The sequence below is a fragment of the Somniosus microcephalus genome, chromosome 15 (assembly GCF_052327205.1).
Source record: "Somniosus microcephalus isolate GS21.2 chromosome 15, FLI_Smic_1.0, whole genome shotgun sequence".
In the NCBI taxonomy this organism is placed as follows: Eukaryota; Metazoa; Chordata; class Chondrichthyes; order Squaliformes; family Somniosidae; genus Somniosus; species Somniosus microcephalus.
In genome coordinates this window covers 67289411-67302583 of record NC_141001.1, presented here as the reverse complement: position 1 = coordinate 67302583, position 13173 = coordinate 67289411, and the positions used below count along the sequence as shown (strand labels likewise).

General features: G+C 38.4%; 1 protein-coding gene across 1 annotated transcript in view; it reads left to right on the top strand.

Annotated features, from left to right (window-relative positions):
- Positions 1 to 1455: 1455 nt before the first annotated feature.
- The window catches only part of trim66 (tripartite motif containing 66), a 306202-nt gene continuing 294484 nt past the window's right edge, over positions 1456 to 13173 (top strand). Inside the window, exon 1 of the mRNA XM_086007941.1 lies at positions 1456 to 1965. Within this exon, the coding sequence (XP_085864067.1) occupies positions 1719 to 1965 (247 nt within the window). The 5' untranslated portion in view covers positions 1456 to 1718. The remainder of the gene's footprint in view (positions 1966 to 13173) is intronic.

Here is a 13173-nt window from a genome sequence, read left to right as displayed (position 1 = left end):
TGACAGCAACTTCTGGATTTCCGCATTTAACTGTGCATACACGTGCTCCAGAAGTTGCTGTCAACTTCACCGTTGTAATGATGGCGAACGCTGACAGTTTTGCCGTCATTACAACCGCAAACTCTGGGCCAATGTTTCTTTGTTGCTACATTGAGTTTTCTGGTAGGCTCTTGGATCTAACTCTTATGACAACTGTGCTTTCTGACTTTCAATTTTAGTTCTTAAGAAAATTTGTATGAACTTTAACTTTTGTTTCAAATGACAGATGGGATTGGTGACAGACACACTGACATTATTGTGACACCCATTGCAATCTGATGAAGGTCAAATGACATGTTCCCTTTCAGTAGGGTATAGAAAAGCTAAGTTCCAATTAATAAAGATAACATAAGTATAGCAAGATACTCTTTGATAACTCTTTAAACTAAGTAAATACAAAATAATAAAGGCAATATACACATGATCATTAATTAGGTACTTTTTTATCATTTTTGTCTGTGTCAGCTATGGCTCAGTGGGTAGCACCCTCGCCTCTGAGTCAGAAGGTTGTAGGTTCTAGTTCCACTCCAGAGACTTGAGCACAAAAATCAAGGCTGACACTCCAGTGCAGTACTGAGGGAGTGCTGCACTGTTGGAGGTGTTGTCTTTCGGATGAGACTTTAAACGGAGGCCCTGTTTGCTCTCTCAGGTGGACGTAAAAGATCCTATGGCACTATTTCAAAGAAGAGCAGGGTAGTTCTCTCCGGTGTCCTAGCCAATATGTATCCCTCACCATCACTAAAACAGATTACTTGTTCATTATTATCACCAGGTTGCTGTTTGTGGGGGTTTGCTGTGTGCAAATTGGCTGCTGTGTTTCTTACATTACAACAGTGACTACAGGTTAAAAAGTAATTCATTGGATGTAAAGCACTTTGGGATGTCCAGTGGTCGTAAAAGGCGCTACATAAATGCAAGTCTTTCTCTTTTCTTTAAGTTTATCTTGGAGCTTGAAGAGGGGTTGTCATTTACTTCAAGTAAAGTGTCAATGCACAGGAAATTACAGTTTGTTGTATTATTAATCCTTCTATGGATGATACTCCCCACCCCCACCCCAAAATCCTGGCCGTGTCCTTGACATCTGCTACCTATGAAAAAAGAATCTCTCCAGCAACAAACCCAACTGTAGAAAATGGCATGCTGCAGAGAATGAATTCTTGCATTTCCCAATCACAAAAAACAGAACAACAAATATTTGTTCAACAAACTTCTATTTACAACACTCTAGGGAGCCAGTATAAAAGCAAAAATTGTGCATTTTAATTTTTGGTGCCTTATTTATTGATCACGTCACATCAAGTGTTACATCTTCTGCATCAGACTTTCAAAGCCTATTCTGTTCTTGAGTGCTTTAATTGCTGTTTACTGAGCCGCAGTTGATTTGCCTATTACCGATCGAGTACGTCATTCACATTTCAACCAGTCCCATTAGCTGACATGACGCTTGCAGGGCGATTTTATTGAGATCCTGAATATGCAGTGACAGACTGAGCTTTACTGTGAAGCTTAACAACTCGTACACTTCGCGTTTCTCGCGGTTTGGCTTGTTTTTCTTTTCTCTCGGGGAATGATGTCATTTAAAATCATCACTGCCACCCAGGGATCCTCCAACTGAAATCAGCACTGGGCGTAGGGGGTGTTGAAAAAGGTCAAACGTTTGCTTTGAAAGAAGGAGAAATATGGACCAAAGTGGTACCGACAGCGTCATCAGTAATGAAGCGGAGAATGAATGGAAGAGTAACTCTACTGAAGACGAATGCAATCTGCTCAGGACCTGCATGGTTTGCAAAAAGGAGCTTACAAATCGCGAGCCCAGATTGCTGCCTTGTCTCCATACGTTCTGTAGAGATTGCGTGCCGACTCGAATCCGCAGCCTCAGCCCCAGCCCCACAACCGCAGCCTGTCAGGAGGAGAGTAGTGAAGAAGGTAATAGGTTAAAGACGATCGCTATTAACTCTAGTAAATCCTACGAGACATACACGCACAATATACCCACACCTGCCCGCTCGGGCCCAGAGACGTGTAAATAAGCATTAGTTTTACTTGATCGTCTTTGTTTTCATTTTTCACGCAAATGAGTAGGTTTATACTGCAACACACCTGCACTTAAGAGACGAGGTTGACTTTGCCCAGCAGCCTATAATTTGAATGGAATTTAATAACATTGGTGTTCTGTAAAGTGATGGTAGGCGTTATTTATAAGCGAAATGCAGTGAATCTTATTGCACAAATAGTTTGTTATAATTTCTTATTTATACAGCTAACTTTTTCTAGTCTTCAATGAAACGGTATTGTTGTTACCAGTTCAAACCTGCTGAAGGGATCTCTTGATCAAAAAATAAATACTAGAATTTATTTTGTGCCTTCTGTCGTCTAAGTGCTTCAAATTACTTCTACACAAATTACTTTTTTGAGTGAAGTGACTTGTGTACCCAAAGAGAAACTAGAATAATTTGGGTAGAATCTCAACATTACAAACTTCTCTAGGTCAACCTACACACATGTAATAATGGCCCGGATTTTGCGTTTGTGCTAAATCTCAAACTTGCAATCTGTCAACGTATGCGTTGACAGGCTGTCCGCGCGGTCCAAGAAAAAGCAATTGCTGGCACCACCAACTGCATAACAATTGTGTACGGAAATGTTGCGATTGATGCAAACAGGCAAAGGGCCTGTTTGCATCAGTGTAAGGGGCTGATTTCAGGCATGTTTTAAACATTTTCATCTTGGAAATCATATTGTTTAACTATCAAATGAGTTTTCCTTGTTTCTCCAAATATTAGAGTTTTAATGATGTCAATAAAATTATCAGCAAAATTAAATTTTTAGTGAAGTTGGTGGAATGAAGCTAATTAGGAATTAAAATCCAATCCTGTAAATTGTGATTAAATCTGATTACGGGATTCCCTTTTGAAATGATGTAAAATCTAATTCCGTTTTCTGATTGGAGGACCAGGCCCACCTGATCCCAGATATGCTTCCACACTAGCTGCGTCCCTGGGATCCGTGGGCCAATACACTGCCCTCCATTACGCAACGTCAGACCACACGTTTTCGCAGGGGGGCCAACTTCAGGTGGGTGCATATTCTTTTGCAGCTTGACAGCGTACTTTGGAGGTATGCTGCTGACTGCAATTTTTGTCCTATTACACTGACATTTCTGTCTCACACACTGAAATTTGGTTACAGATCTAAATAGCTTTGCTCTTTTATTTTAATGCTTGACCTCTAAGAAATCTTACTACACTGACCTTATAAATCTGGAAGAAAGCTTGCTGTCTGTAACCAACTTTGTTGGAGCCTCCAATCTATTTTCTATTGGAGCTCGTTCTATCAAGATGAGTCCATGTATTTTGGTCAGTGAGTTTGTAATAAAACTGTTTTGACTGTAGATAGTCTATCCAAGTTTATGCTCATTATTCCAATGCTAAATGTTTCTACTTAAAATCAAATATATGTGGCAGGAAAGGGTATAGTTATTGTGAACGTGTCATCTAGTAAAATGACTCATGAGACTTGCTGTGTTCATAAGCAGAGAATTGTGCAATGATGTGATTGGTAACATGAATTTTTAAATATTTCATATAATGAAATCCGGGGGTGGGGGTAATAAGTTTCGTGTAGTGCTGTATAAAAGGCACTGCTGTTGTACGAACTTTCCCAATGACCAACATGGCGGATGTTGAACGGAATTTTCAAGTAGGTTGTTTCAGGAACTGAGCCCACTCGAACTCCCAAGTGACAAGATAACGCCTCCTTCAAGTTTCCTAGCACAACTTGTAAAAATAGATGTAATTTATTTATAAAAATAGATGTTTGATCATTTATTCGTGTGTCTAGGAATTGGTCAATAGAAACTTAACCAGCCCAGTTATTTAATAAAAGCCAACCATACACTATAACAACTTCAGAAAAATCAGCTTGAAATGTTCTATATTTCTATTTGGTGTTATTTCAAATTTCTAGTCACAAAGTGCACACATATAGGTCTGAGCTGAGGATCAGCATTTCATTTGTACAGGAATTTTTGACCTGTTAACCTTGAACTAAGGAATGGTGTGAATAAAAGCAACTATTAAATGATAAAAGATTTTTGAAACTAGTATAATTTCAAGAGACTGAAATATTCTATATAGTATAACGGGAATGTGATGGCAACTGTACAGATCTGCTCACCAATCACAGGCCTAACACCAAGAGAACAACACATTTTTGATTTAATGGATCCTACCAGGGACATGAATCATGCCCAATATATCTGTAGTTATTATTTTGATTGCTTAATTGATTTTTGCAATGAATCAATCACGTGGGACTTTTTAAAAACCAAACTATAGCTTCAAATAGATTTAGTCACTGTAGATTTAATTTGTAAAGTTGTATAAAATGTCATTGAAGACATAAAAGTTAGTTGCTGATAGTTCTCTGCCGCCAGTGCACTTAGATACAGTTGAGTTGAACAAGATTGATTTTTGTCAATTGCTTTGGGCTTCTTAAATCAAAATTGAACAAGTCCAGTGAGTCCAATGCAGGCTTAATAGATAATGCCAGTTATACTGTCTCATGATTGTCTAACAATTCACATGTTTCTGTGGTTTTGATCTTCCTCAGAATGAGAGTAGCAGTCTCCCCATCTTTGTAAATCTGGAGTGTGTCAGTCTGTTTACACTTGTAACCAACTGTGTTGAAGTTTTGCTTGCTCGTTCACTGACTGACAGTCTTCAGTCATAATATTGCAACTGGCCTGATCAATATTAGTCATTTGGATGGTCACACCGCCAGTATAAAAGGATCTCTCCGAAGGCTCACTTATGTTCTGGTTATTGGTTTTATCTGTCAGTTACTGATAATTACTTTATCCATGGTTGACGTTCAACTTTAATTGCATCTATTTATTTCATAAAATATATTGGGCCATAATTTGCTGTCAAAATAACGACTAGGCTAATGGTGTAATTTATGTGCAAATGCTACAGCAACTTCAGGCGAGGGCAGATGCACGGTTAAATGCGGAAATCCAAAAGTTGTGCCATTCTGCCATTAGCTTTGCTAAAACGGCATCTCACTGTCTGCCTCGCCATTGAAATGCATTGAATGCCGTGAAGTTGCTGTATTTACATGGTAGATGCGAATTAAACACATTTCAGACAGTTAAGTCTTGTCCACTTTAGCCTAAGTACCTTTTTAATGACATGATAAGTGTTAATTATTGCCAAATAACCTCTCTGGCACTGAAAATTAATTTTACAAATGTGGAGTCTCATCCCTTCAGGTTTTAATTGTTGTTGGAGATTCTAAAATTGTAAAATTTAAAATTTAAATTTTTATTTTTTACTTTGTCTCTTTTTTTTCTCTCTTTCTTAATCCTATCTTTCTTTCCCTCTCTTCATTTCTCTCTTTTTGTACCTGTTTTGACATTGAATTCACACACTGTAATTTACACTTCCTTCTCAATCCTTGCGCTGTTAATTTCACAATCCTTCAATCTGATTGGTTAAGGAGATACTTACCCTGTTCTTGCCATGTTCACTCAGGTCCCAGATGCCCTGTTTCCCTTGCTGCGCCATTATCCGCTCGAACTTGCAGCAACTTGCGGCGCAAAATATCATTGTGATTAAATGGGCAAGGGCAACTCTAACTAACGCCAGTTGCCGTTCATTGCCCTGCTGCAGCAAATTATGGCCCATTGTTGGCACCCCAACCTCCCCCCCCCCCCCCCCTCTTTTTCCTACCAATTTCTGTATTCTTCCTTTTCAGAGGAACATAAGAACAAGAGTACTTCATTCAGTCCCTTGAGACTGTTCCACCATTCAGTTAGATCATGGTTGATATGTACCTGAACTTCATTTACCTGCCTTTGGTCTGTATCCATTGATACACTTATCTAAAACAAACCTGAGTCTCAGTTTTGAACATTTCAATTGACCCAACATTCATAGCCTTTTGGGGGAAGATAGTTCCATATTTCCACTACCCTTTGTGTGGAAAAAGTGCTTCCTGATTTCACTTTTAAATGGCCTAGCTCTAATTTTAAAATTATGCCCTATTTTCCTGGATTCTGTCATTAGAGGAAATAGTGACTCTGTATCTACCCTATAAAATCCCTTTATCATATTAAACAGCTTAATTAGATCACCTCAGCCATTTAAACTCAAGGGAATGTAAACCAAATTTATGCAACCTGCCCTTATAATTTAACTCTCTAAGCCCTAGAATCATTCTGGTAAAATCTGTGCTGTATATATTTTCTGAGATTTGGTGCCCAAAACTGAATGCAGTACCCCAGATGGAGTCTGACCAAGGCTCTGTACAACTGAAGCATCACTTCCACACTTTTTTGTATTCCAACCCCTTTGAGATAAAGGCCAACATTTCACTAGCCATTTTGATTACCTTTTGTACCTTCAGGAAAGGAGGGGAGGAAAATATTGGCGAAATTGAAGTTGCAATCTCAGTATCGCTTTAGTATCAGACCAGGAGGTGCTTTTACTCACTGGACCATTGGAGGAAACCTAAAAATAAGCTTAAAAGAAAGGTCAAGTTTCCTGAAGGTTCCGTGCTGGAATATGGTTCTATGGGATCCATTGACCTCTGGTACCTGCCCCTAATTGGGCATTCTTCATATACGAAAGTCAGCAAACTATTTGACTCTAGGGGGCTTCACAGCCAAACTGAATCTTGTTCTTGCCCAGAGATCACACCACTTGCATTTCCAGCAGGGTTCTGAAGTGGGAGCCCTAGCTGAACATCCCTACCATGGCTAAAATTAGCTAATTTAGTATTGAATCTTGGACTTTCTTCATCTATATGTACCAATTATGTACTGACCTAAGTACCTGTGCCACTGGGGAGTCTTTAGTTTATTTAAATATAAATTAAGATTAACTCCATTTGGAGTGTAGCTTGCTTAAACTTAAGATCTGTGCTGGTGAAAGAATTATTCAAATAAACTCTGGGATCCTGAAGTATAGTGTGCATTTGTATTTTCCTTCCCACCCCCCCCCCCTGCAATGGTCTCCTTGGACCATGTAGCTCTGCAGCCAAGATGGCAGTGGCTTACCTGTTTATAGATCTTGAGCAGTGTCTGTGCTCAGCTGGCTGTCAGGAGTGCAATATTGGCCAGTAATTACATTTTTTCCCCTCTCATTTTCTTTCCTTCCTTGTGGAAAGGTGCCTGGTCTCCACTTGACATCTCCACACAGTGGCTAATCTATGAAGTGGAAAATCAACCTATACAGTACCAATTACTGTAGTAGCTTTATTAGGGGGGGGGGATAGAAACACTTGTTCAAAAACTAAACTCATTCATTATTAAAATAGTTCAATTTCTTTCCTTTTACTTTCTGTCCAACACAAGATAATGTGATGACAGCTACGATAACACTTGTGCTGTAACCTATCTCAGTGTGAATGTTATTTGGAACAATAAGTTAATCTTTTAATTTACATTTAGAAAATTTTACACTCCAGCCTTCCCAAACTGTGTTTTTGAAGTAATCTGGAAAGTATTGTGACATTTTGCTGAAAAGACTTGACCTGAAAGTAACTGTCCTGCATGAAAATCTTGCAAGACAGAAACTGACACCTGTCAATGTGGTGACCGTATGCATGACAGAGAGAGGGCAGCCTACAATGGCAACATTTTTTTTTTCAATGCTAAATTTGGAAGCTTTTTAGATTGCTTCTTTAAAACTATTCAAAGTGGGGTTTTTTTGTTGATAATATTGCTTAGGACTCTTTGCATTATTTTGAACACCTCTACAGCCACAGTGGAAGTTCCCTGATAGTTTCACTATGATAATTGCTTTCATCTAAATGCATCCACGTAATTATTTCTTTGCAGCCATTTGTAACTTTTTGTATGTTGAAATAATCCCACTTAATCACATTAAATTGAGTACAACTTGCTTTTGTTCAAATGTTTTGAAACCTTACGCTCATACGGAAAGTATGAAAAGGATATGAGGTGATTGGTGACAGATGAACAGATTAACAAAATATTGCATAGGTGTAAAATTTGGTTCTATAAATCTGTGCTGAATATGATTATATCTTCATAAGCAAATTCAGTGTTTAAAGAATGATCCACAGGTTTGTAATTGGTTCCCAAAATTGAAGAAGACAGTTGATATCTGATTTCTGGGCCTAAAGGTGTATATAATGAACAAAATTATAAATAATAGCCTTTTCTTGTACTGTTCAAGGTGAATATATTAGTACTAGAAAATAGAATTGTTTTACACCTTGAGCATTCAGTGATCAAACGCTCTTATGTCAGGAATAGCACAGCTAGATGGAGTTTATAGCTTACTTTGCTATGCGCCAGCAATGTACTTCAACCCAACCTATTAACAGCTTAAACTGCATTTTTATGTATTTCCCATGTTAAACATTCCTTAAGGCAACTTTATTTAAGGTTGCCAAGATTTAAAATTATAGTTTGATTTTGATTATGGTACTGCAACCACCATAATTGCCAACATTAAAAAAACTAGAAAAAGGTGACTAACCACTTCAAAACACTGGCCACTTAAATGCCTTAAATATAAGCAAATATCAAAGGCAACTACTTTACCGTGACTTAATATAAATCCATTTTAATGGGATTTCTGGATTTTTACCAGTTAGCCATGGCAATAAGGCTTTTGTTTCTAGAACTAATTCCATTGGTTATTTTCCTTTCTTTGGTTACGTAAGAACATAAGAAATAGGAGCAGGAGTAGGGCATTCGGCCCTTCGAGCCTGCTCCACCATTCAATGAGATCATGGCTGATCTTCTGCCTCAACTCCATTCACCGGCCCTATCGCCATATCCCTTGATATCCTTACTAGTCAGAAATCTATCAACTTCTCTTTTGAATATACCCAATGACTGAGCCTCCACAGCCCTCTGGGGTAGAGAATTCCAAAGATTCACCACCCTCTGTGTGAAGAAATTTCTTCTCATCTCAGTCCTGAATTGCCTACCCTTTATCCTGAGGCTGTGGCCCCTGGTTCTAGACTCCCCAGCCAAGGGAAACATTCTCCCATCATCCACCCTATCAAGCCCTGTAATAATTTTATATGCTTCAATGAGATCCCCTCTCATTCTTCTGAATTCAAGAGAATACAGGCCTAGTTTACTCAATCTCTTCTCATACGACAGTCCCTCCATCCCAGGAATCAATCTTGTGAACCTTCGTTGCACTCCCTCTATGGCAAGTATATCCTTCCTTGGGTAAGGAGACCAAAATTGTACACAGTACTCCAGGTGTGGTCTCACCAAGACTTCTTTACTCCTGTACTCAAATCATCTTGTAATGAAGGCCATCTTTCCTCTCCAACGTTTCCTCATCAGGATTGAAGTCAAGGCATTTCATTTCACTGAAATTGTTAACTGCTTGAAATCTGTGAAGACCAAGTTCCATCCAATTGAATTTTTCCCCTGGTCAGTTTTGGTCTTCCTAAAAACCAAAAGCCTTTGTTTCCCTTGCATTACTAGGGGAGTAAAAGAACAACTTGAGACAACTTTGAAAAATGTCTCCTTCCATTGTGACCTGTCACCTCAAATCAAATCACAGCTCCTTGATTCTTTGCCCTGTTTCCACTGGAATTCAAATGGACTGTTAAGAAAAATTTGAAATCCTTGAATTTGCCATGCAAGGCACTTGTGTCAAATGGTGAGTCTACCCGAATGAACTTTTCTCTTAAGCTCAACAATTAATTTTTCAGAAGGACTTTATTCTCAAAAGGAGGATCTATTGATTGTAGATATGTGGCTGCTTTCTCAAAGAATGTTCTCCATGAAATAAAAAGTATCCATCTGAGTATCTGGTCACTTTTCACTTTACCTGGACATTGCTTGGTTGAAAAGTGCAGAGAATCTGCATTTAGTTCGAAAGTGTTGGATAAATCACTAACATTTTTTTCTGGCATTTGAAACAATATTTTTTGCAAACCTACTTGACTTTTTTTTAGGAGGCTGTACATGTATTCATAGAGAAAATAATTTGGATAGAAGTTAGTAAATGGGGACAAGGTAGCTTGGAAGAGTATCAAACAAACCTCTAAGGCATTTGATTGGGGAAAAGTAAAACTTTCTTCAACCTTTTGATATGGGCTGAAGATTCTTTCTTATACTAAAAGTTAGATTTTAAGCCTTGAAAGTCTTGATGTTCAGTTGAGAGTAACTGAACTCGTTCAGATATGATTTCCTGGATTATGAGTATTATAAGTCTGCCATTAGATCTTCTACATCAAAGTTACTAATGGAAGACATGGCAGAATCTTTTTTGGCTGCAGTATTGTGTGCAATATGACATGGACATCTAAAGGAATGAATGCTTTTATCTTGCTCATGATATTTAATACTTTTCCTGCACACAATATTCACAGCAGCATTGTCTATACTGAGCACCATAAATTTATAAAGTCAAGACTGTATTTTTGTGCAGCATTTTGCATGACAGCAAAAATACCTTTTTTTAAAGCACTCTCATGATGTGAGCATAACTGGCAAGTCTGACATTTATTGCCCATCCCAAGTTGCCCTTGGGGAGGTGGTGGTGGGCCTTCTTGAACCGCTGCAGTCATTGTGGTAAAGGTGCACCCACCTGTTTAGTTAGGGAGGTCTAGGAATTTAACCCAGTGACAATGAAGAAACAGCGATATATGTGTCCAAGAAGGACGGTGTGTGACTTGGAGGGAAACCTGGAGGTGATGGTGTCCCCATGCTCCTGCTTCCCTTGTCCTTCTAGATGGTTGATGTCGTGGATTTGGGAGGTGATGCCATAGAGGCCATGGTGAATTTCTGCAGTGCATACTCTAGATAGTACATACTGTAGCCTTGGTACGGTGGAGGGAATGGATATTTAGGCCAGTGGATGATGTGCTAATCAAGCAGACTGCTTTTTGGATGGTGTCAAGCTTCTTGAGTGTTGTTGCGACTGCACCCAGCACTTCTGACTTGTGCCTTGTAGGTGGGGGAGAGGCATTGGGGAGTCGGAAGGTGAGCCACTCTCTGAGCCTGTGTGTGTGTTTTTCTGACTGACTCATACTCTGACTCACCAGAGAGAAAGAAAGATAATTCTGGGTCTCATCCCTCAATTCTGTGCGTCAAGGATTGGTCTGCCAATTCCCCCTTATTTGGAAGCTAGCAACAGTTGTATGTCTTGTTTAGCCAAGCCCCCTGCTGGACATATTGGATGAAAAGCCATTCTCACAAAGAAAGGAAAAGGAAAGGACTTGCATTTATATAGTGTCTTTCACGCCTTCAGGATGTTCTGGAGTGCTTTACAGCCAATGAAATGCTTTTGATGTGTAGTTATTGTTGTAACGTAGGTCAGTGTCAATTTGCATGCAGCAAGATGCTGCAAACAGCAATGAGAATAAGTTATCAGATCTGTTTTAGTGGTGTCTTTCTAAAAATTGCTGATGTTCTGCAAATCCAGCTGCTTGATGTAGGGAATTGGAATGTACTTTTTCTGTATGCCAATGAATTAAGACTGAAAATGTTGGAAAAACGGGAAGATCAGTCAACACCTGGAAGAGAAAATTAAGTTTCATCTTTTTGGGCAGGATTCTTCATCCAAAGCCTCAATGAAGATCCCACCTGGAATGTTAACGATTTTCTTCCAGATGCTGACTCTATTTCTGGTATTGACTTCTTTTATTTCACATTTCCATTATCTGTTATTTTTCTTTCGATCTTTTGTTTATTGAATTAATATTTAGATATTTGTAACACAAGAGAATTCATTAAAAAAAATAAAGCTTCATCTTTTGAATGCTCATATTTAGAAACTGCTCTATTGAAAAGTAGTGAACAGAAAATAAATTAGAATTAAAATTGGGTTAAGGAGAGAGATGACCTCTACCTTCTGAATTATGTGCACCCAGTCTGAATCTTACTTTTTGCTCATGAATAGATTCCATTGGTGTTTGATAGCAGTCAGTAAATCCCATAGCTGCATTTCATTGCCACAGATTTATGGTAATTGCACATTTGTACAAATGACAGATGCATACAAAATCAGAGGAATCATTACCAACAATTGAGATCAGTATACTTAACCTTTAAATTGGAAATACATTTATTTTCAAGGTTTTACATCACATATGGGATTTCTACATATTTATTAAGTGAAATAAATTCTACACAAAGAATGTACAGGCTTCCTGATGTCAACAAACATTGTTGCTGTATTTGTAGGTTACTTGATCTGTAGCGAGTAATGAGGATATAAACTGTAAACATGTTATGGACTTCTGAAAGGGAGTGGACATTGCTTGGAACATAGAAAATGGCTAATGCCATTTCATGTTTGTCATGTGGACCATCTAGGCTGGCATCTGAGCCCCAGGGTTTTAGATAAACCTCCTGAGCGCATTTCTCCAGACAAAGCATTGAAGTAGTGTAGTTGGGAGGGTTTTGCTGCAGTATAGAGAGGCGGGAACCATTTCAGAAAGACTGGGTGGCTTGTAAGGTACAAAGATTTGTTTTGTATTTTGTGTCAACGCTAAATTATTATTGGTATTGTGATAGCAATGCTAGTGCTATACATTGACAATAAGACAATGGTTCTAATAGAAAAGGTGTCGCTGAGCTTCCTTACTGAAAATTCTCGGTCAGAGTAGCAAGGATCATTACAGACCAGGTACATAATTTCATTACATGCACTGTATAGGTATATGATTGTGTCAGCTGGATTTAAAGTGGGGTTGACCATATCAGAAAAATAAGATATTTTCTTATCATTTTTGGGTGATTAAAGGCAACAAAGGTTGCATGACTTTTGAAAAGAAGCTGTTGATGAGTATTCAAAATTTTTACTCTTAAATCAGTTATTTGGTCATGAATGAATACAATTAGGCCATCTTATTTGATCATATCTAAGTTGTACTATTTCAGTAAAACAAATTTTGCTTGGTCATAATCTCATCTTTAATATAATCCAACCAGCATATTTGTGGCCTTCACCGTGATCTTATTGCTTTTATATGAAAATGTATAACAGTCTTAGGAACAGGAGAAGGCCATTTAGTTCCTTGAGCCTGTTCCGCCATTCAATGAGATCATGGCTGATCTGCGACCTAACTCCATATACCCGCCTTTGCCCCATATACCTTTGGGTAACAAAAATCTATCAATCTCAG